Source organism: Geotrypetes seraphini, chromosome 8 (assembly GCF_902459505.1).
Source record: "Geotrypetes seraphini chromosome 8, aGeoSer1.1, whole genome shotgun sequence".
NCBI lineage: Eukaryota > Metazoa > Chordata > Amphibia > Gymnophiona > Dermophiidae > Geotrypetes > Geotrypetes seraphini.
In genome coordinates, this window is record NC_047091.1 from 176,102,016 (window position 1) to 176,126,452 (window position 24,437).

Genomic DNA, 24,437 nt, shown 5'->3' on the forward strand with positions numbered 1-24,437 from the left:
GGGGGAGTTGGTTCCAGAGGTGTGGAATGAAGTGGCTGTAGTCATTGTTGGGTCCATGCTCTACAAATATCGGTCTACTGATTCCTAATGAGATGCAGAATATTAGCATTTTGATCTGCTTAGACACAGTGATGGTGGTAGGGTCAAAGTAAGAGATATCTGGTCAAGAAATTATTATGCATTCTCCATTTTTAGAAAATTAGTAAAAACGCAGTTGTTTGATCGATTTGTAACCTAAGGATTCATTGTTTTAATATTTTTTATCCTGTATGTATTTCTGATGATTTGTATTGTTTTTCATTGATTGTCCAGTACTTCTTATTGTAAACCGCCTTGAACTATTATGGCTTTGGCGGTATATAAGAATAAAATTATTATTATTATAAATGACAAATATGAATATTTTAGCACTCCAACATTGTATCAGCCAGTGAATAAAGACCTCTTGAGTTACCCACTTGCCTTTGTCACCACAGTTCCTGCTCTATCTTTGGTTACCCTTTTGTCCCACTGATGAAGATTTTAAAAACTTTAGAAGTACATGAAAACACAGAGAAATAAAAACAAAGACAGCAAAACTCCCTTAGTTACTTGCATGGAAAGCATTATCTGGGATAAGGAGCAATATCCTACCCACAGTCATGCACCACAACTGGCAGCTGGGATATAGTCTTAGTTTAGAATAACTAGACAGAGTGATCCCTCTGGGTAGACTGGGAATCCTTTGGTTTTCCAGAAGCCAGAGGAAACGCCAAGGACCGGATGGATGGACGATTGGGTTTGGATGAGGTGTGAATGTTTGAAGTGATTGATGTGTTATGGATGGTGAGTGCATAGGTGTGCATTCTTATGGAGGGTTTGACTGGGTTGTGTGTCTGTGGGATATAAAACGGAAAAAGTAGATTGTAATGGGGATGACAACTCGCTAATTTCTGCTCTAGTTTTGTATATGTATAGGCAGATAAACTTTTATTTTAATCTCTGTGCATAATATTGTACCGGATCACACCTGTCTTGTTGGATGACTGTATAATCCGAGTTGCAATCACAATAAATAAACTTAAATAAAAAAAGGAATAAATAGACAGACTTGATCAGCTTTTAGGTCTTTTTCTGCTTTCAGTTACTAAATGGTTGATATTCAAAAGTGTTTATCTGGGTAGCTGCTGAGGATATTCAGCGGCAGTATCTAGATACTACCATGGAATATCTTTACAGAATTCCATGCCATAATACAAATAATGCAAGGACAGACCCAAGAGTTGCCTGGGTAGCAGCAATATTTAGTCTGCTAGTGGGATTACCATACAGACAACTTAAGGCACTTTACACAGTGGCAGCCATTATCTGGGTTCAAATGCTGAATATGCAAATATTTTTGCCTGCTGTGGCTGGCATTAAAATATATATATATATATATATATATATATATATATATATATATATATATATATATATCACACCAAGCAATGTGGGCTGAATATTGTGGGTCTCTCTCTCAGAAAGTCAGAGCCTACTCAGAAAGTCCTACTACTGAAAGCCATATGGGGTACTCACCTTGATGAGACAGTTTTCACTTGTTGAAGATAATAGAACATTCTCTGGCTTCAGATCACGGTGCGTGATACCATTCTCATGAAGATACTACACACAAGAAAACAACAATTAATACTCATTGTGAGATGCTGAAAACAAAGCTTTCAAAATAGAGCAGGCTATGGAAACCAGAGAGTTATCATCTGTTTTATTTCTTTGCCCTGTCGCAGGGGTGGGCAACCATGGTCTGATGATGACAATACAGTTGGGTTTTTCAAGATTCTCACAATGAACGTGCATGAGATCAATTAGATTCAACGGAAGGAGAACATGCAAATCAATCTCGTGTATTCATTGTGGAAATCTTTAAAAATTGACTGGGTTGAGACCCCCAAGGGACAACCCTTCCTCAGCAGTTTCTTAATCATCCTTTGGGCTTCCAGCTCATTTGGAACTGGCCTGTGATGGGCTAAAGCACAATTTAAAGCCCTAAATTTGACCATCAAATGTCATCACTGTGCAAGGACAAGATAAACTGACCCCCCCCCAGTGGCTGTCAATGCTGCTGCTCTCTTCAGCATTCTCAGCCCCAACAAAATCAGGTAGAGGGAAACCTGGTCAAGAAACTAAACCCAGATCTTCCAGCACTGAGCCAGAAGTCTTACATTATGGGCCTGTTTTACAAAGCTGCGCAGCAACAGCCCTGAAGCCCTTTAAAGCTAGCTTTGAAAAACAGGCCCTGTATCTCCCAGTAGGAGCCTTAGCTTATACCTTAAATAAAAACCCTGCCACCTATGAACCACATCTCATTAAGGACAGAATATTAAAGCCGGTATAAAATAGGCTGCAATTTTCTACAATCTGTCCTTTCACCAACTACAGCCCAGTAATTCTAATCTTCCAAACACTTCAAGCTGCCCTAGTGGCTGTTTATGAGGCCACATGGTGTCAGCAAAAAATGGTTTCTCGCTGCAAAAACAGTGCACGTCTGACACCATGTAGCCCAAACACAACAAACCACGCAGTGCTTGCACACATCAAAGGAATGAAATGAGACTTGAGGGAAGGGAAGAATGACATGGGAGAAAAAAAATGGAAAGGATAAAAAAGTTTATCTTGAGAAACAATTTTTTCTAAAAATGAAACTACTTAAAATCGTAAATATTTTCAATATATTCTGATGACTGCCATTTTAAGTAGCGAATGACTATATGCATGGGTTGCAGAACCCAGAAAACCAAACACCCTGAGAGTTAGAACAAGATACAAAGCTTTATTTGCTTAAAAAAATTTTCAGTCCCACTTGTGAAACTAAAATTACTTACCTGTAGCAGGTGTTCGAAGACGTTAGCACTTGAATCTTCTCATATGGATGGCATCACCAGTAGAGCCTGTTGCAGGAAAAAGTAACCCAGCAGTTTTTTGAGAGGTGTTTTGACTGTCTCTTTGTGCAAACGTACTTGTCACATGGGACCCCCTCGGTCTATTATTAGCAAAAGAACTCCTTGGGGATGTGAGAGGGCAGTGAGGATTCAAGTCCCCCTACCCTTACAGAACATGTGCAATAGATAAATAACTATAATTTCTGAAGACAAGCAGAACTGGATGTTCATGCCTGGGACTCCCCTAACTACAGGCTGCCTTAAACAGAAGAGATGAAAGAGCAAGTGATGCCGCAACAGGCGGACACCGATATTTTTGTTGCAACAGGCCACTTTATTTATATATTTTTTCAGAACAGCTTGGAAATGAGGAAGGGCCTAAGGAGACTAAGTTGGATTCTAAACCCCAAATAAATGCTGAAAGACTGACTGGCCAGACCTACTATTACATCCTGATCTAAGCAATGATGGGAAGTGACTACAGTATATGTTCAGATGTCCATGTCACAGCTCTGTTAATCTTCTCTATGAAGGCTGATCTCATGGACTACTCACACAGTCGTAGCATATTGTGAGCCATTACCCTCTAAGATCCAGCCAGCCTGGGCATAAACAAAGGAAATGCTGTCTGTTACCCAAATGTAAAGTATGTGTTTGCTGATTGCAGCTTCGTACTGTTTGGTCAAAAGAAACAAAAAACTGGGTGAACTTTTATCAGCTTTAGTCTGCTCCAGATAAGAGGCCAAGGCTCTCTTGCAGTCCAATGCGTGCAGTGCGCTTTCACCTCTATGGGAATGCAGTTTTGGAAAGGAGCTTTCCTCAGCTGGGTAAGCACAACACTGAGGTACCTGACACTTGTGAGGCTTATTGAGAGGTTTCACAAGTAGTAAGCCCCATATAAAGTGGACAACTAAAGGATGTACAGAGATTTTTACTCTCTAACAACATAAGGATAGCCTTACTGGGTCAGACCAATGGTCCATCAAGCCCAGTAGCCTGTTCTCATGGTGGCCAAAACCCAAGGAGTAGCAATATTCCATGCTACCTATCCAGGGCAAGTTATCTACTCCAAGATAAGTTCCAATTGCACCAAGATAAACCCTTACTGAGATGGTTTCGATAATCGTCTTTGACAGACACAGAAAGTATTTAAGCAGATTTTGTAAAGAGCAAGCAGTGCCAAGTGTCGATAGGGAGCAGGGTTGAGACAACTCGTCCTCCACCTGATGCCTTTAATCGCTCTGCCTTGGCACTAAGACATGATCTAATCCTTCCTCTTCTTTGAGTGGGAAATGGAGGATGACCACTCCTGGCAGGCTTTACTGATGTTCAATGTCAAGGGTGACAAGTCGATGAAGCCGTCGACACAATGTGCGGCGGTGGCAAAAAGGGCAAACAGAATTCTAGGAATGATAAAGAAGGGGATCACAAGCAGATTGGAGAAGGTTATCATGCTGCTGTACCGGGACATGGTGTGCCCTCACCTGGAGTATTGCGTCCAGCACTGGTCGCCGTACATGAAGGACATGATGTTACTTGAAAGGGTCCAGAGAAGGGCGACTAAGATGGTTAAGGGGCTGGAGGAGTTGCCGTATAGTGAAAGATTAGAGAAACTGGGCCTTTTCTCCCTCGAACAGAGGAGATTGAGAGGGGATATGATCGAAACATTCAAGGTACTGAAGGGAATAGACTTAGTAGATAAAGACAGGTTGTTCACCCTCTCCAATGTAGGGAGAACGAGAGGGCACTCTCTAAAATTGAAAGGGGATAGATTCAGTACAAATGTAAGAAAGTTCTTCTTCACTCAAAGAGTGGTAGAAAACTGGAATGTTCTTCTGGAGTCTGTCTAGGGGAAAACACCCTCCAGGGATTCAACACAAAGTTAGACAAGTTCCTGCTGAACCAGAACGTACGCAGGTAGGGCTAGTCTCAGTAAGGACACTGGTCTCTGACCAAGGGCCGCCGCGTGAGCGGACTGCTGGGCACGATGGACCACTGGTCTGACCCAATAGCGGGAATTCTTATGTTCTTATGTGACAGACTCTCTTCATGTTGATACATGCTCAGCATCTAATGCAGCTTCTGGGCCTAAGAAGACTGGTGTTTCTTATCAAAGAAAAGCTTTTCCCTACCATGAATCTTCTTTTGACATCTGTGTTTATAGAATACAATGAGAGGGATCATGGCCAGGTCCCAGGCATTGCAGGAATCATGAGCAATTAACTGTAATGGATATGGTCCTGTTGCACCAGGAACACTCTTGAAGCTGCAGGGGATCTTTTTTCGAGACATATCATCAGAAAAAATAGCCTCAGTGAAATCAAATGACTCGATGAATGCAAAAATACCCTAGCTGGGTGCTCAAGGCTGAAAACTGGCCTAAAGTAAGCTAATGCGAGAAAAGAATTGAATTTAAAAAGTAACAATCCATCAGGACAACACATTAGACCATGCTACTGACTTATGAGCGAAAGCAAAAAATTTGAAGCACCGATAGAAAACAAGTCCAATTAGCTCCATGGAAAAGATTAGTCTGTGGAGGTCCTGTAGCAGGCGGAATCAGATGTACATGTACAGCGAGATGGCCAAACGCTTCTAGAAAAGTTTCTGGGGTACGGTTTCCCTCGCTGGGCTCTGTCTGTGGCATCACCCATGAATGAGGAGTGGACTCAAAATATACAATGAGAAATGAGTTTTACATATGAAGATTGAAAGGGAGAAAAAAAATAAAACAAACAAACATTCTCTCAGGTACCTGGACTGCAAGCAGCATCTGGTAAAAGTACAGCTTAGCAGTTTCTTCTTTCAGCCTAGTTGATGTCTCCACTTTCGCAAATAACTCTCCCCCCTCCATCCTGAAGCACATATAAAAAGAAATGAACAGGATTGATAATAGACTGCACTGCAGTTATGACAGACTATCTCTGACAGTGAACAAAAAGAGATCTTAAACTTAACAATTAAGCAGAGTTACCTCTTCGTAGTGGGAGTTCTCCACAGACAGCAGCAGCAGAACAAATCAGATGCACTAGTGGGCAATGCTATCTGAGGGCAGCAGCATGGACTCTCTCGCATCTCAGAAAACCCTGAGGTTTTCATGAGCATTCCCATGTCACTTCTTCCCTGTGACCCAACTCGGTTTTAGCTTACAGGTCAACTGCCTCAGACAGAAGAAGGATGCGTGTGTCTGACTCATTCTGCTGAATATGGCAAACACCCATTAAAAAGGCAAGCAGCTCCACTTTCTCTACTAACAATCAGGATGAAATCAGCTACGCTAGCGTGGAATCCCAAAGTTGTGGGTTGCGACTAACATTTTCCCATACTGTATTTATTAGGACATAATGCGATCATGTCACTCCACTCCTCTTACAATATCACTGGCTCCCCATCTCATATAGGTTACAATTCAAATTATTATCAGTCACACATAAAATATTGTACTCTCAAGAACAAAGTTAAGAACAGCCTTACTGGGTCAGACCAATGGTACATGAAGCCCAGTAGCCCGTTCTCATGGTGGCCAATCCAGGTCACTAGTACTTGGCCAAAATCCAAGAGTAGCAACATGCTACCGATCCAGGGCAAGCAGAGGCGTCACCCATATCTTAATAACAGACTAAGGACTTTTCCTCCAGGAATTTGTCCAAACCTTTCTTAAAACCAGCTACGCTATCCACTTTTACCACAACCTCTGGCAACATGTTCTAGAGCTTAACTATTCTCTGAGTGAAAAAAATATTTTCTCCTATTGGTTTTAAAAGTATTTCCCTGTAACTTCATGTATCCCCTAGTCTTTGTAATTTTTGAAGGAATGAAAAATCAATCCACTTGTACCCGTTCTACTTCACTCAGGATTTTTTAGACTTCAATCATATCTCCCCTCAGCCGTCTCTTTTCCAAGCTGAAGAGCCCTAACCGTTTTAGTCTTCCCTCATACGAGAGGAGTTCCATCCCTTTTACTATCTTGGTCGCTCTTCTTTGAACCTTTTCTAGCATTGCTATATCTTTCTTGAGATAAGGTGACCAGAATTGAACGCAATACTCCAGATGAGGTCGCAACATGGAGCAATACAGGGGCATTATAATATTCTTAGTCTTGTTAACTATCCCTTTTTTAATAATTCCTAGCAACCAGAGAAGGTATGATTAAAGGTATATGCTGTTGCCTTGCAAATGCCCTGTATGGGAATTGAACATAAATGGACTACAGCTACTACCACAGACCAGACTAATTAGTGAGCTCTTGCTGTGTTGAACAGATTCAGGACTGCAGCCTGTCAGTCAGTTTGCTATTAAGGCCCTTTGTCTATTCAAAGAGCTGTTTTGATTGTTAAGAACATAGGAACTGCCATACTGGGACAGACAGAAGGCCCATCAAACTCGGTACCCTGTTTCCAAAAGTGGCCAACTCAGGTCCCAAGTACCTGGCAAGATCCCAAGGACAAAAACAGATTTTATGCTGCTTATCCTAGGAATAAGCAGTGGATTTCCTTAAGTCCATCTTAATAATTGATAAGGACTTCTCTTTTAAGAAGTTATCCAAACCTTTTATAAACCCTGCTAAGCTAACTGCTTTTACCACATTCTGTGGCAACAAATTCCAGAGTTTAATTACATGCTGAGTGAAGAAATATTTTACCAGTTTTAAAGCTACTGTTTAGTAGCTTCATCCCATGTCCCCTTGTCCTAGTATTTTTGGATAGCGTAAACATGCGATTCACATCTACCCATTCCACTACACTCAGCATTTTACAGACCCTCTACCATCTCCTCTGAACTGAGCCATCTGTTCTCCAGGCTGAAGAATCCTAGCCACTGTAGGTTTTTCTTATGGAAGTTGTCACATCCCTTTTAACTTTTTCATCACCCTTTTCTACTGTATCCTTTCTCTAGCAAGCCACCTCCTTCTTGCTGTCCAAAATATGGACATTTTTCTTTCATTTGCTTTTGTGAGGCTTCTAGAAGAAAACTGATAGCACTATGAACCAATTAATATGGAAATGTGAAACTACCTTTGGAAAGAATTTGGGGTGCATAAGCAGAATCACTCTATTGTTGTGGAATTGTAAATATGGTGATTACAAAACCAGCACCCTATATATAACTGCCATCAATGATAAAAGGCTTACTACGTAGGTGAGGGACTTTTAAGCCTGCTGATTCCAGCAGTTCACATGGTGGTTTCATCAATTACATTAAAACCACATTTAAATCTCACAATACTGGTGGCTTTGTGATGGAGGTTTAACAGTTACAAAGCTTTTAGTGAATCTGGACACTAATGGGCTATTAGGGGTGTCCAACCTTTTGGCTTCCCTGGGCCGCATTGGCCGACAAAAATGTTTCTGGGGCTGCGCAAACACTGCAGCAAGACAGAGGAGGGAGCCAGCAAGATGGTAAACACCTGGGGGCAGCAGAGGAAAACACTGCATTGCCCTCGACTGGGGCCGCACAAAATACTTCCCGGGGCCGCATGCAGCCCTTGGGCCGCAGGTTGGACACCTCTGGGCTAGATGGATACCAACTTTTTTGGTTATCATATTATAAGCTGCTATAGTTCAAAAATATACTGTAGCGGCCACTGAGCATATTAGAAGTCTTGATTTACAATCTCATTTGATGAGAGTATCATTTTCATCTGTACATTTTTTCTAGTTAAATTCTTCAGAAAAAAATAGAGGAATTTCAACGGCTGCAGGAAGTGGCTTCTTCTCCCTTCAGTGCTACAGCTGAAGAACATCTTGCTTTATGCCTAGTAAAATCACACAGTGACTTCACAAAGATCTAATCTATAACAAAAATGACAAATCCTGCTGGGTAGGCAAGTTGCATCAGTCTTTCACCTCCAGGTCATGGACATCAAATATGGCTCTAGTGATTTCTGGAAGGTCACTTTCATCTTACAGCAAAATGAGTTGGGGGTTTCAATTCTACTATCTAAACTCCAATTGAGAACCCCCAAAAAAAGAAAAGAAAGGAAAAACAAAAACTAATAAACAGAGAAACGCTTTTAAGAAGCGACATTCCCCTTTCCCTTCTGTTTTACCCTTCCCTTTTTTCCTTCCTTTTTATTTATTTACATAATGTAATTAAAAAATCACCCTTTCCCCCTCCCTCCTCTCGTCACCCACTCGTCTCAATGATGTCTTTGTCTTGTCATTAACTTTACCCATTTTTTTTCTTTTTACTTCTTTTTTTTTTCCTTATCTATTTGTGCAATTTTAAATATCTTAAATATTTTTTTTAATTTTTATTATTGCAAACCCACCAGATACTTGTGATGGTCGGTATATCAAATTACAAATAAACTTGAAACTTTATAATTTTTTTCAAATCACTCAGAGTTATAATTTGGCACTAATTGACACCACTGCTCGTCATCTCAGAAGAAAGAACATAGCACAGTCTTGGCAGGGCAATGTAAAAGGGATGCTTACGATGCCACTGCCTGCAGTGCACCAGCAAATTATTGAAACTACAGTCAATATAATAAGATCTAGAAGCTACTGTTTTATATTTTGTACTGATCCTGGTTCATACTGTTTTAATAAACATGTTAATAAAAAAAAAAGATCAATCCATTCAACTTTTGGCATGAGCCTGTTTTATCTCATAGGGGGAAATTCTTGACAGCAAGTTTGTGAAACATGTCGGATATATAATATCTCTGGTGATTGAAACACACAGCTGAACTCCTAAGTTTATTGCTTTTGTTCTTTAATATAAAAAAGGACACATATTGAAGAAAATTAGATATATGAAATAAGACCGATGACGAGTGGACACAAAGCTTTGAGACAGTGAAAGTTCTTTGAGTCTTGAGTGGTATTGCTGAGGTCTTTGAGGACCTCAGCAATACCACTCCCTCCTTAACTCCTTAACTCCCTCCTTAACTCCCTCACAAGCATACTTAGTCAGATAGAACTCTGGATGCTATCCTACAGACAAAACAAAATTCTTCCTAGCAACCCCCAAAGACAAAATCAAAGATACCACAATTAAAGTAAAAGGATCCACATTCCCCCTCGAACAAACTTTAAAAGTACTGGGTGTAACACTGGACAAACATCTATCCTTCGAGAAACACACTGATATCACAGTCAGGAAAAGTATCACGACACTATGGAAACTCCGCACCATAAAAAAATACTTTGACGACTCCTCATTCCGCCTCTTAGTACAATCCTCCATCCTCAGCATACTGGACTACTGCAACATCATCTACTTGAGCTCCTCAAAGAAAACCATCAGGAGACTAAGGATGATCCAGAACACCGCAGTCCGACTCATATTTGACCTGAAAAAATGGGACCATATCACCCCTTTCTATCACAAACTCCACTGGCTCCCTCTAGAATCCAGAATCATGTTCAAATTCGCCTGTTTTTGCTACAAAACAATATTTGGTTTATCCCCAAGTTACATCACCCCCCATTTCACCCTTAACCACAACTACAAGAACTCCCGTAAAATTCAACTCTTCGCCTTCTCCTCCCTAAAACTATGCCACTCAAAAAAATTCCTCGACAAAACCTACGCCTTCCAAGCCGCCAAACTAAACCCTTGGCTAGCCCAAATGGTCCTCAAGGCCTACAACTACCTTGACTTTGAAAACTACTCAAAACTCACCTATTTCGAGACCAAGACCCTTAATGCCCCTTTTATATCCCCCCCCCCCCCGTCTGATCTACTCCCCTCCCCCTTCCTCTCCCCCCCCCACTTCTCTCCCTGCTGTTCGCAACTCTACGATCAATTTGATATGTAACCTCTTGTAACTACTCTCTCCTTGTTGTTTGCAACGCTATGATCAATTTGATATGTAACCACTTGTAATCTCTGTCTAACTAATGTGAACCGCCTAGAACTCTTCGGGGTATGGCGGTATACAAAAATAAAGTTATTATTATTTTTATTATTATTATATAAGTTTAAAAATAAAATTAATAACTGTCCAGCAGATATATTGGATGTTCAACATTAAAAAAGTTTGCATATTGCTATCACAGTTTCACCACTGAGTGAGAAAGGGTGACAAAGTATGTGCATGTACGCACACAGTTACAAGGTGTTTAACAAAGCAAAGTTGCTTACCTGTAACAGAGGTTCTCCTTAGATAGCAGGGGAATGATGCCACACTTGCTGGTGAAGTCCTCTGACTGAGCCTGAGTGCCGGTGCTCTCCCCTAGGTATAGTAAAGTAGTTTGTTATTTGGTTTTTTTTATCTCATTGAGCATATGCAGACACCTTGCCTTCTGAGCTCCTCCCACTGCTTAGTCAGTTTTGTTACCAGCTTAGAAGAAAGATCTCATTATGTGGGGATGGTGCGTGGGAATGGCTGCATTTCCCTATTGTCTACGGTGAACCCCTGTTACAGGTAAGTAGTTCTGCTTTCTCCGGAGACAAGCAGGGGAAATACAGGCACACTTGCTGGCAAGTCCCTAGATTGAAGCAGAAAATGGGAGGAATAAATTATGGCACAAATAAATTGCGGCGGACTGATTGTCCAAACTGAGTATCTTGCGCTGAACTCTGGCTTTATCATTTTCTTTTCTCTGGAAAAGATTTTGTTCTACATTAATACCTTTATTTACATAATGTAATTAAAAATCTTCCTCTCACCCATTTTTCCTCTCATCACCTACCCGTCTCAATTATGTCCTTGTCTTGGCCTCAATCCCCCCCCATTTTTTTAATTACAATTTGTTATTTTCTTTAAGCAATTTTAAATATTTAATTTCTATTAATGTAAACCGACCAGATACTTATGATGGTCGGTAGGTATATCAAGCTATAAATAAACTTTAAACTTAGCTTATTAAAAAAAATTCTTCATTCTAATGAGTGAGGTTTTCCTTCTTTTTTTTTTTTTTTTTGTCTGAAGAGGCAAGGAGAGAGGAGAGCTGCGACCTGTGAGGAGCCCGGTCAAGAAAAAACTGACTAAGCAGGGAGAGGAGCTCAGAAGGCAAGGTGTCTGCACATGCTCAGTAAGTTAAAAAACAAAAAAAACAAAAAACACTATACCTAGGGGAGAGCACCAGACACTCAGGCCTAGTCAGAGGACTTCACCAACAAGTGTGCCTGTATTTCCCCTGCTTGTCTCCGGAGATCAAACTTTTCATAAACAATGGAAAAATACACTACAAATAAAAATGAAATTTTAAAAATTACTTACAATTCTAAAACAATGAAATAAGAATCCTCAGTGTCAAAGAAGTTTTCTATTTTGATTATGCAGGGCTAAAAAGAAGAAAAAATGAAATAATTGTCCTTTATAAAGTAGAATTACTTTGAAGCAAAGTTCATTTGTATGTGGTCAGAAACAGCTAGAATCCAACTTTCACTGACATATCAGTTAAAGAATTACTAAAAAATGACCTGGCTTCTGTTCTAATTTAATCAGAGATTGATATGTGGCTGGCCATGTCAGGTAATTGAAATTGGAGTATCTGTTGTTTGTGCATAATTATTGTATGTCCCTGTATTTTATAAACAGCCTAGGGATAGGCGGGCAAGAAATTTTTTAAATAAATATTGCCATTCTGTTTATCAGTATGTGAAAAAAATGCATCCCAAATCTGGCTGGCCAAAAGGATAAGGGACCCAAAAGAACATTCCCAATTCTGAACTCTGACTACTCAGTATGCGGAGCACCGAAGAAGGATACTCAACATCTGTCCAAATCACCAGTACAATTATTTCACTATATTCCATCAGAGCAACAACAAAAGATAGGACCTTTGTTCCAAAAATATTGGCGAGTCCAAGACAAAAAAAGTGGAACAATAGTCTCTGGATGTCACAGGAATTGTTGGTCAATGCAAATTTTATTAAGTCAAATATCCAGATTTTAAAGACATCAACACTCAATGTATCTGAAGTGTAAAAAAACCACCAATTGCTCTTGGAAATAGCACCGTATACCATAAAAACCTAGCCAGATTAACCATTCCCATTAACTAAATCCATGGCATACTGTTTGTCCTGTCTGTTTAGATTGTAAGCTACTTCAAGCAGGGATTGTCTTCTTCGTGACTCTGTATAGCGCTGCGTACCTCTGGTAGCGCTACAGAAATAAGTAATGGTAGTAATAAACCTTTGCTTCGTTTCACACTCCAAAGTTACTTCAGAGGTCAGGAGTGGGGCTGGAGGGGGAGGGGAGTGACCCAGCATCACCAGATGTCACCCAAGCTGAGGGACCCAGAACCTCTGGCTTTCATCCAAGCTCAATGAGTAAATTCAGACTATAACCTGAGAGAAGATGACCAGCCTAACCCCCTGCTCAACTGCCACCTGGAATTAACCAGGCCAGGAGCAACCAGATGAGCACCAAGAAAGAGCTGCATGATCCATCCACTATCCGCTTGGAGACAAAAAAAAATACTGAGCATATCAGGCTGCACGATACCCTTAAAATTTAATGTGCTGGGACTAATTATTCTCTGTCCCCATCTGCTGGTAGATGGACATAACCCATTTGTCCTGGACTGGTCTAGCACAGAAATAATGGAATACGACAGTGGTCTCAAACTCAAACCCTTTGCAGGGCCACATTTTGGATTTGTAGGTACTTGGAGGGCCTCAGAAAAAAAATAGTTAATGTCTTATTAAAGAAATGACAATTTTGTATGAGATAAAACTCTTTGTAGTTTATAAATCTTTCCTTTTGGCTAAGACTTAATAATAATGTCATTTATAGCTAAAGAGACATGTGATCAAGAAACTGTTTAATTTTACTTTTGTGATTATGATAAACATAACGAGGGCCTCAAAATAGTACCTGGCGGGCCGCATGTGGCCCCTGGGCTGCGTGTTTGAGACCACTGGAATATGAGATTAGACACAGAATTTCATAAGCGCAATTAAGATCATTTCAAAGGCCAACTAATTAAAACCATACATAAAGGTCAATGTTTTCTTAAATTATACTCACATGATTTAATTTCTTTAAAATCTCAACTTCTGTGTCCACATTAAGAATTGAATTCTACATTTAAAAAATTAAGAGATCGGTATCTGTGAGATTACATTACAACCAATACAAAGTGAAAATTAGCAGGATAATTCAAAGCAGAGCCAAAAGAGCTAGCTTACTTGTCATTCTTGTAGAGTAAACCTATTGGCTTCCTTCAAAGACAAGCTGATTTGAGTCCTGGCTTTACCCTATTGCAATAAATTCTCAAAGAAAAGCAAAATCACGGTTCTACCCTTGCAATGGAGTACAACCAGTTCTAGATTAGCCCATCCTGAAACAATCAATCAAAGCAAGCAAAAAAAGATCCAGCAAGTAACTATACTTCCTGGGATCAGTTCTTTTATTCATTAAAGGCAATTTTCAGAACATGAGAACTTGGTAAGTCCACATATATTTTTATCCATGGACTTTCCACCATTCACAAAGTACATGCATATGGTTTCTTTTTGAAAGCTACCTAGGACAATATTATCCACACAGATCAGCCCTCAACTCTTCTGCAGAAACTTTCCCCTGAAAAAAAAAAACCCCAACCAAAAAGCACATGTGCCTTGGAAAATGCAAAAGTTACATGCATTATTCTTCCTGGAAAGTAAGTGTAAGAGTTCATGTGTTATGTTGCAACATGTATACGTTACTCTTAGCCCTTTTATTCAGGTAGTCATTTACATGGGAAAACGGCTTTTAAACTGTGTCCTCTTTATGCCCTACTTGAATTTGGGAGACAGCACAAACAGCCTCCGACAGTAAACTCACAGACATCATTGAACAGACATCCTCACAGCCAACCCAAAGGACACATCTGCATCAGATTGGTATCTGAATTATCTGGGGAAGGCTAGTCATCACACTTAAAAGAAATCAGAATCACAAGTGCATGCAGGGAGCAAAACAAGTCAAGGCATAGTTTGAAGTGGGAGGGAAGAAGCATGCACCCAACCAACTCCCCCTCCCCCCAAATTTGCAGGTACTTCTATTAAATTAGTCTCTTTCCCACCATTGTCATTTTGACTTTCCTGTTCTTGCTCCAACCTCCCCCCCCCCCCCCACAGTGATGCATGGCAACCCTGCTTTAAGGACGTGGTTAGTGACATGCCTTCAAAGATAGCTCTTGGGATCAAGTGGACCACTTTCCGAGATAAGTCATTACATTACATTAGGGACTTCTATTCCACCTATACCTTGCAGTTCAAGGCGGATTACAAAAGAGCTAACTGGACATTTCCAGTGAAGTTACAACAGTTTTGTTTTTTTTGGGGGGGTGTTTGGTTACAAGGGAGGAGAGGTAGCTGGATTAATTCCGGAAGAACTTGCAAATTGGATATTAAATTGACTGTACGTTACTGTGTGATATAACAAATAGATTACAGTTAGAGTACAAATAAGATTTCGTTACATTTCAGGGATCTGAATACTTGGTTGGTGTTTTGGGGAGGAAGAGATTATTTAAGTGGAGGTTTTGGGGGAGAATTTATCTAGGAGGAGGGGGAAGGTTGGGTTAAGATATCTGGATAAATTTTTTGAAAAGTAAGGTTTTGATTATTCTCTATATATTGGAAATGTATTCAAAACAGAAAAAAGTGTTTCTAACAAAGTACTTATTGGTGAGAATTTCTGTAGTTCGTGCTTTTTTTCCCCCATCAATTCTAACCAGATAGCACAACAGTGTTCTCTGGAGACAAGCAGGGGATATGAAGCCACACTTGGGTGCAGAGCCGGGCAGGACATTTGAATATTAAGCCGCCTGACTTATATTCGAATCAACCATTTTTCCTCCTTTTTGAGGGGAAAATGGGGGTCTTGACTTATATTCGAGTATATACAGTAAGTACCACTGAATATCCAGATACAGCCTACCCTCTTATCTCCCACTTAATATTGACCTGCCAATATTCACTAGAACACTTCCCCAACTTTTCAAAGAATCTACAGGTACTAATGCATCCACAGGAAGCAATGCACATTTGCAAAGACAACAATGCTCTAGAAAAAAGTAAATTTTATGGCCTACTACGGCTCCATCACATTCTGATCACAAACTTGGCTCTTTGTTCCGACTGCAGCCTTAACTCAAATAACTCAAACAGCACCTAAACAAATGTACACTTACCGTGTTCTGTGAGGTGCTTATCCTAAATCTCTGCTTATTTATTATTTTGATAGCTACTTTCCTGCAGGTAGACTTTTCAAAAGCCAATTTCACCTCACCACAGGCACCACTAATAGAAAAATAAAAAGGTGGGATATTTGTGAAAAGGCAGCCACTTAACTGTCCACAAATATTTTCTGTTAAGCACATTTGCTGTTAAAACAGTAAGAGCATAAGTTTATAAAATGGCACCTATCTGGAGCCTATTTTGTAAAGAAAATTACACTTCCCCCTCCGTATTTGCAAATTCCGTATCTACAGATTTGATTATTTGTGGTTTTCAACCCAAAAACCCATTTAAATTTTTGGGTTATTTTTAGCCCTGTAAGCCCCCCCCCTTAAGCCTTACCTGGTGGTCTAGCGGGTTTTCGGGGCAGGAGCTATCTTCCTATGCTCCTGCCCCATGCAGATTGCTCATAGGAAATGACTCGAGAGACTACGAGAGCTCAAGGCAGCCATTTCCTGTGAGCGATCTGCATGGGGCAGGAGCATGGGAAGATCGCTCCTGCCCCAAAAACCCCGAAAACCCGCTAGACCGCCAGGTAAGGCTTAAGGGGGGGGGGGCAGAACCGGCCCAAATATTATTCTCGGTTTTTTAATATTCGCGGACCGGCTCTGCCCTTAACCCCCGCGAATACGGAGGGAGAAGTGTAGATGCCTTCTCTTCTTTATAGAATATGAGCCAATATATTAGGCATGAGCACTTCCACCCGTCAGAGAGTTGCTGTAAATCTAGTGCCTAGATTATTAAAGACACAAACAGATTAGAATATGAAAAAAGCCCATCACTGAGTATTGGTGTGCACTTACAGAATAGTGCTTGATAAGTTTCTGCCTATCAGCAATGTAAATTGCTGGAGCATCTCATTTACACTGGGCTCTCACTACCTAAATCTAGGTGGTTCCTCAGAGAATTATCCCTTAAGTGTCCTCCTGTTCCTTTTATGTAGACACACCTCAACTGCAATCCAGTAAGACTGAGGTAGAAAACCCATGAGGGGCTGTGTCCTGATGTGCTGAGTCCTAAGCGTGGGAAGTCTGTGCTTTAGGACAGTGTTTCTCAACTCGGTCCTGGAGTACCCCCTTGCCAGTCAGGTTTTCAAGATATCCGCAATGAATATGCACGAAAGACATTTGAATATAATGGAGGTAGTATATGCAAATCAAGTTTATGCAAATTCAATGTGGATATCCTGAAAACCTGACTGGCAAGGGGGTACTCCAAGACCGAGTTGAGAAACACTGCTTTAGGAGAAATAAACTTTCCCTCAATATTGATAAATCCCGTGGACTCCTTCTTCCTATCAAAACATCAGAATCATTATTGGGAACAATTTCTATTAAATCAATCCCATTACAAATGGAAACCAAAATTAAACTCTTAGGTATCATCATTGATAGGGATCTCACTTTTCATGACCACATTAGTTCGGTCGTAAAAATCTGCTTTTTTAAGCTCCGTATCATCCGGTCACTAATCTCCATCCTAGAAACTGATTCAATTAATATTCTGATTCATTCCCTAGTTATTTCTCACTTAGATTACTGTAATTCTCTTTTTAACGGCCTCCCCCTAAAAGAAATCCGACGTCTACAACTGATACAAAACACTGCAATAAAACTTATTTACAAATTAGGCAAATTCGAACATGTCACCCCTCTTCTAAAAGAGGCTCATTGGCTCCCTATCACTCACCGTATTACTTACAAAATCATCTTACTCTCCTTTAAAGTAAAACTTTCTCACCAACCCTCATTCCTTGATAAACTTCTCATTCCACAATGTTCCCCACGCACTCTTAGATCAACAGATCAAAAACTTCTCTTCATTCCTTCCCTAAAAGATTCTTACTATTCTCGGAAAATAAATTTCGCAGTAACTGCCCCTACGCTATGGAATTCCCTACCACAACACCTCCGCGATGAACAACAGCTAATAAAATTTAAAATCAGCCTAAAGACTTTTCTATTCCGCGTTGCATTCAACAATAATTAGATTAATCATATTTCAATTCTTCTCTTTCGCTTTACATTTTTTTTTTTCTCTCTTCTTTCCTCTCTTCTTATTTCTTCTATACTCCAAGCTACCATTTGGCTCAACAAAGTGACCCTATCCATTATGTACTATCCCAAACCCACTATCTCCCTCTCCTCTCAATTATGTAACTTTTCCCTCCCTTCCCCCCCACCCTCACCTTCAAGTTTGTCCAGTTATTGTCATCTATGTTCACTTCTTTTATTTAAATGTCTATCATTGTATATTTCTGTTTCTCCTATTTTTTAAATTTTATTGTTAACCAGCCAGACATTTGTTTGATGGTCGGTATATTAAAAACTAATAAACTTGGAAACTTTCCACATTAAATTGATGAATTCTGAAGAAAAAGCTGAACCAAGGAACGAGGAGTCACCCCAAGATGACTCCAATTTGTGCTTTTTTGGGGCTCTGCAGCTTCCACATTCTTTCGAGCAGAACGGTCACTGTTTCCAGGAACTGAAAAGAGAATAGCCCACCTAATCAAGTTAGCTGTCCTTTCCTTGAACCAAAAAAACAAAGGAGAGGCTAAGCTTGCATCTCCTACCTCTGCTTTGCATGTAGTACAGCACGCGGTGCACAGATGTTCCCGAGGCGCAGAATGTGCGCAATTCTGGCATGGATTAGTGGTAAAAGAGCCCAAGGACTCCATCTCAATAAGGTTTGAGATAAAAAGAATTGATTTGGTGCTGCAGGGAACTTTTGGAAAAAAAAAAAGATTGCTAAAAAAAAAAAATCCAAGATGGCCACCATCAGATTTTGATGCCAAAAGTTGCAAAAATAACTTTAGCTAAAAAACAGCGAAAATAGAATTTTTGAGGAGGGTGAACACAAGGGAACATACAAAAACTCCCCAAAACTGCAATTTTAGACCCCCCCCCTAATTTCTCTCACAGGCTGTTACAGCCTTACTCACTGTGCTTGTTGCTGGAAATGTGCTGCAGCCTGTCTCAGAAGAAATCATTGCCTCATGCTAGAAGTTCCTTTCCATTGCTGATATTCAGGCTGCCAGTCAGACTCAATGTCTGACCGTACTCCCATACCCACAAATGGAAGGGGGAGGTGAAAAACATAGCCAGCACCCTGTGAGACACCGATGAGCCTCCTACAGATGCCCAACAGACTGTGCTCAAACTCCTGCTAAGCAGTAGGTGAGGTATGGTAAGCGTAGACAGCCCCAAGCTTCAAAAACAATTTTGCAGGCTGGCCAACAGGTACCACAAGGGATTGGCCTGTCAGCTGCAGACCTCAGTCTGTTTCGTCTCCATGAAGGCAGAGCTGGCCTTGAAGATGGAAAGCCCCAAGCACTGAAACCGGCAAAAATAACTGAAAAATGCCAAATACAGAAAAAAGGAGAGCAGAACCAAAAACACTCCTGCAGGTTAGCATGCAGAAGGAAAAAAAAACTGCAGGTAGAAGTAGAGCTCCCCCGGTGAAGTAAGAGAGGATCACAGAAAAAAATCCGGAGTTGATTCCTTCTGAGAGTTAGTGGCAATGGGGAAATTACCCACTTGTCCACTCAATGAAGTTACAGGGAAATACTTTTAAAACCAATAGGAAGAAATTTTTTTTTCACTCAGAGAATAGTTAAACTCTGGAACGCGATGCCAGAGGATGTGGTAAGAGCGGATAGCGTAGCTAGTTTTAAGAAAGGTTTGGACAAGTTCCTGGAGGAAAGTCCATAGTCTGTTATTGAGAAAGACAAGGGGGAAGCCACTGCTTGCCCTGGATCAGTACCATGGAATATTGCTACTCCTTGGGTTTTGGTCAGGTACTAGTGGTCTGGATTGGCCACCGTGAGAACGGGCTACTGGGCTTGATAGACCATTGGTCTGACCCAGTAAGGCTATTCTTATGTTATGTTCTTAATGACACACCTATTGCACTGGAATTCATGTTATATCTTTTAAACTCCAGAAGGATGCTCTCTTTGGTACAATGCAGGGCAGAGAAAGCCTTCAGTGTGCGCAACTGTTTGAGGCCCCACACTGGCCAGTCTAATATTGCATTAGGGCCAGATTGGTAGAGGATGCTGGGCTGTATAAAGAGAGGCGTAGTCAGTAGGAGGAAGAAGGTGTTGATGCCCCTGTACAGGTCATTGGTAAGGCCCCACTTGGAGTATTGTGTTCAGTTTTGGAGACCGTATATGGCAAAGGATGTAAGAAGACTTGAGGCGGTCCAGAGGAGGGCGATGAAAATGATAGGAGGCTTGCGCCAGAAGACGTATGAGGAGAGACTGGAAACCCTGAATATGTATACCCTAGAGGAAAGGAGAGACAGGGGAGATATGATTCAGACGTTCAAATACTTGAAGATCTTCGGCCGGTGCAGGAGGAAGCAGGCCCGGCGAAGACAGCGGCGAGAGGGAGAGAGGAGAAGCCGGAGTGAAGCAGGAGGCAGCGGCAGGCAGCCAGCGGTAGCGTGGGGGAGCGTGAGGGAGCTCCGCCCACCCCAACGCGTCACCGCCAGCGTCACCACCAGAGCGCCGGACCCCCCCTTAACAGGAGGAGAGCGCGGCGCTACACTTCTATCTTCGGCCGGTGCAGGAGGAAGCAGGCCCGGCGAAGACAGCGGCGAGAGGGAGAGAGGAGAAGCCGGAGTGAAGCAGGAGGCAGCGGTAGACAGCCAGCGGTAGCGTGGGGGAGCGTGAGGGAGCTCCGCCCACCCCCAACGCGCCACCGCCAGCGTCACCACCAGAGCGCCGGACCCCCCCTTAACAGGAGGAGAGCACGGCGCTACACTTCTATCTTCGGCCGGTGCAGGAGGAAGCAGGCCCGGCGAAGACAGCGGCGAGAGGGAGAGAGGAGAAGCCGGAGTGAAGCAGGAGGAAGCGGCAGGCAGCCAGCGGTAGCGTGGGGGAGCGTGAGGGAGCTCCGCCCACCCCCAACGCATCACCGCCAGCATCACCACCAGAGCGCCGGACCCCCCCTTAACAGGAGGAGAGCGCGGCGCTACACTTTTATCTTCGGCCGGTGCAGGAGGAAGCAGGCCCGGCGAAGACAGCGGCGAAAGGGAGAGAGGAGAAGCCGGAGTGAAGCAGGAGGCAGCGGCAGGCAGCCAGCGGTAGCGTGGGGGAGCGTGAGGGAGCTCCGCCCACCCCCAACGCGTCACCGCCAGCGTCACCACCAGAGCGCCGGACCCCCCCTTAACAGGAGGAGAGCGCGGCGCTACACTTCTATCTTCGGCCGGTGCAGGAGGAAGCAGGCCCGGCGAAGACAGCGGCGAGAGGGAGAGAGGAGAAGCCGGAGTGAAGCAGGAGGCAGCGGCAGGCAGCCAGCGGTAGCGTGGGGGAGCGTGAGGGAGCTCCGCCCACCCCCAACGCGTCACCGCCAGAGCGCCGGACTCCCCCTTAACAGGAGGAGAGTCAACGGCGCACAGCCGTTCGGCGCGCGGCAAAGGCGAGCGGTAAAGGCGCTCACCTTAGCAAGAGCGCCTTTGCAAAGGAGCCTGCAGAAGGAGCCAGGAAGCTGGGCCGACTAACAGGGAGCCCAAATACGTAAGTTACATTCCGGTTATTGTTCTTTTGTTTATTATTACATAGCCACACAGCACACACCGAGACAAACACTCTCAAACAGCTCAACAGCACCAACACAACCAAGACCAACAATCAACAGGAGGACTGCTATCAAGAGGGCAGGACACACACAATTGAGAAGGAGAACAAGACATGAGTGCCCACGGAAGCCAGAAGATGAGCTTTCCAGTCTTCTGCACCGGCTGCAACATGTATGACTACCTCCCCTCGGGGACTAGGGCATACATTTGCAGCCGATGCGAGGAGCTGGACAGCCTGAAACTGCAAGTTCGGCTGCTGGAGGGAACTGTGATGGAACTCGAAGAACTCCTTGCCAGGAAGGAGGAAAACTGCATACAGGAGAAGTTGCTAAGGGAGCCCGATACCAGCGAAGGGATCATGGAACTAGAAAGATTTATCGAGGAAGCCCATCAGCAACACGTAGAGATCCCAGGGCTGGAAAGCTGTACCCAGGATACCCAGACAGAAGGCCTGGAAGAGAGGAGAGAAGACATCCATGCAAACACAGAAAAAACCGAAGATGAGGTAGGAGACATCCACACACCAGGAGAAAGGGAGAGAACACAGGAAGACGTCCTCCCATCTGAAGAGCCGAAAACTATTTCAAGAGTAGCACTGGAGGAAGAAGACTGGCCTTATACCATAGATGTGGACTTACGACCCCCGAGAAACCCCCGAATAAAGAAGATGGGGATCATCGTAGGTGACTCCATTATACGTCACGTGGACAGCCACACCGGAGGAGGAAGAGAGGACAGAATCGTCACCTGTCTGCCTGGAGCAAGAGTGAAGGATGTGGCCAACAGGATCTCCAGGATCATAGACAGCACAGGGGGAGAGGATACTGCTGTGCTCATCCACGTGGGAACAAATGATGTGAGCGGACGGAAGTATGACAGGGAAGAGATGAAGGGCCAGCTCCGCTCACTTGGAAGACAGCTGAAGATCAGGGAGGTGAAGGTGGCCTTCTCCGAGATCCTCCCAGTACCAAGAGCGGATGGAAAGAGACAAGGGGAATTGCAAGCTATTAACGCCTGGATGAGACGATGGTGCGAAGAAGAAGGCTTTGACTTCGTGCGCAACTGGACGGCATTCTGGGGAAAAAGCAAGTACTACAGAAAGGATGGACTACACCTCAACAAGGAAGGAGCAAGAGTATTGGCAGGCAACATGAAGAAGGCCATCGAGAAGGCTTTAAACTAACAAATAGGGGAAAGCCGACAGTCGACCACCAGTCGATGGCACGGACGACAGGATGCCCCGATGAAGAAACCAAGGGCTACTACTCATACACAGGAGGGGACGACCTCACAGCAAATAAGGAAGACAAGGCAGGAAGGGACAACTCAGACACAGGAGGGGATGACCGTACAGCAAACAAGGGAGACAACACTGGAGCGGTTAAGGAAACCATGAAAGAAACAGTAGAGACAGTAAAGAGTAGGAAGTCCAAAAAGGTAACACGAAGAGAACTCAAATGTATGTATACGAATGCTAGAAGTCTAGGAAACAAAATGGGGGAACTAGAGACAATAGCAAGACAAGATAAGTTGGAAATCATTTGCATAACAGAAACATGGTGGAATGAAGAAAACAAATGGGACACAGTGCTACAGGGATACAAACTATATAGAAGAGATCGAGTAGGGCAGAAAGGTGGTGGTATTGCCCTATATGTTCAGGAAGGAGTAGAATCTGTTGAAGTGGCTACGACGGAAATGAAAGAGAAGCTAGAGTCTCTCTGGATCAAGATTCTTGGCCAAAACAGCGCAGATACAAAAATTGGCCTTTACTATCATCCCCCAGGACAGGCGGAGGAAACTGACTCAGAAATGATAGAGGAAATCAAACAAGAATGCAAGACGGGCAATGTAATAATATTGGGAGACTTCAATTTCCCGAGGATAGACTGGAAACTAGGAACCTCCAACTGCGGCAAGGAGGCCAAGTTCCTGGAGGCGCTAGGGGATTGCTTCCTGGAACAAATGGTAAAAGAGCCGACAAGAGGCAACGCCACCCTGGACTTGGTGCTAAATGGCCTCACGGGTCCGACAAAAGAAGTGGAAGTTGAAGGAGGAAGTGACGTCACCGGGAAGCATGGCTGGTTAATTCTCGAGCTCCGGAGGGGCTCGATATTGACAGCATAATAAGCTATCTCTACAGAGCAGCGAAAGGGTAGCGGTCGGTGAATTGCACTCGTGAATGGATGGCGAGTAGAAAAAAGTTGGCAAAGTTTCAATACTCGGCAACGGGGAACGTGAAAACGAGATCGCATGCTCTGGAGTCCCCGACAACCTCAGACAAAATGGCGCATCAATCTGGGCCTAAACAACTTGGAACGCAACAGGCCAGTGCAGAGCTGGGAGACAAACTAATGGTAGGGAACTTGGAACGTTGGTTCAGAGAACTTAAGGAGGAGATGGTGGGGCTCCGCTCAGATGTTCGAGTGGCCCTGGCAGAAATAAGATCGGAGGTGAGCGAGCTGGGCACCCGAGTATCGGCGACGGAGGGGCGTTTGAACCAGGTGGAGCCCACAGTGCAGGCCTGCTCATCGGAGCTGCACGTGGCGGTGTCCCAGCTAGAAGAACTGCGGAGTCAAGTGGAGGACTTAGAAAACCGCTCGAGACGCCATAATTTAAGATTTAAAGGAATCCCGGATACGGAACAATACAAAGACGCGAGGACAGTGGTTAAAGACTTTTGCACAGATTTGCTTCGGGAAGAGGAGCGGGAGGACGTGAGCCCTATAGTTTTACAACGAGCTCATAGGAGCCTGGGTTCAGCCAGAGGCACGGGCAATAGAGACATCATTGCATGCTTTG

The 24,437-nt window shown here is 43.1% G+C and overlaps 1 protein-coding gene across 6 annotated transcripts in view; it reads right to left on the reverse strand.

The window, feature by feature from the left end:
• The window catches only part of CHEK2 (checkpoint kinase 2), a 216,846-nt gene that overhangs the window by 140,438 nt on the left and 51,971 nt on the right, over positions 1-24,437 (reverse strand). For all 6 annotated transcript variants that reach the window (XR_004540432.1, XM_033956284.1, XM_033956282.1 and 3 more), the window contains exons 6-10: positions 16,004-16,112; positions 13,852-13,905; positions 12,094-12,158; positions 5,674-5,773; positions 1,558-1,644 (exon numbers count right to left, since the gene is read on the reverse strand). Coding sequence is in view for 5 of the 6 variants with exons in the window: in XM_033956284.1 (XP_033812175.1) it covers positions 1,558-1,644; positions 5,674-5,773; positions 12,094-12,158; positions 13,852-13,905; positions 16,004-16,112 (415 nt within the window). In the remaining variant the exon portion in view is untranslated. The remainder of the gene's footprint in view (positions 1-1,557; positions 1,645-5,673; positions 5,774-12,093; positions 12,159-13,851; positions 13,906-16,003; positions 16,113-24,437) is intronic.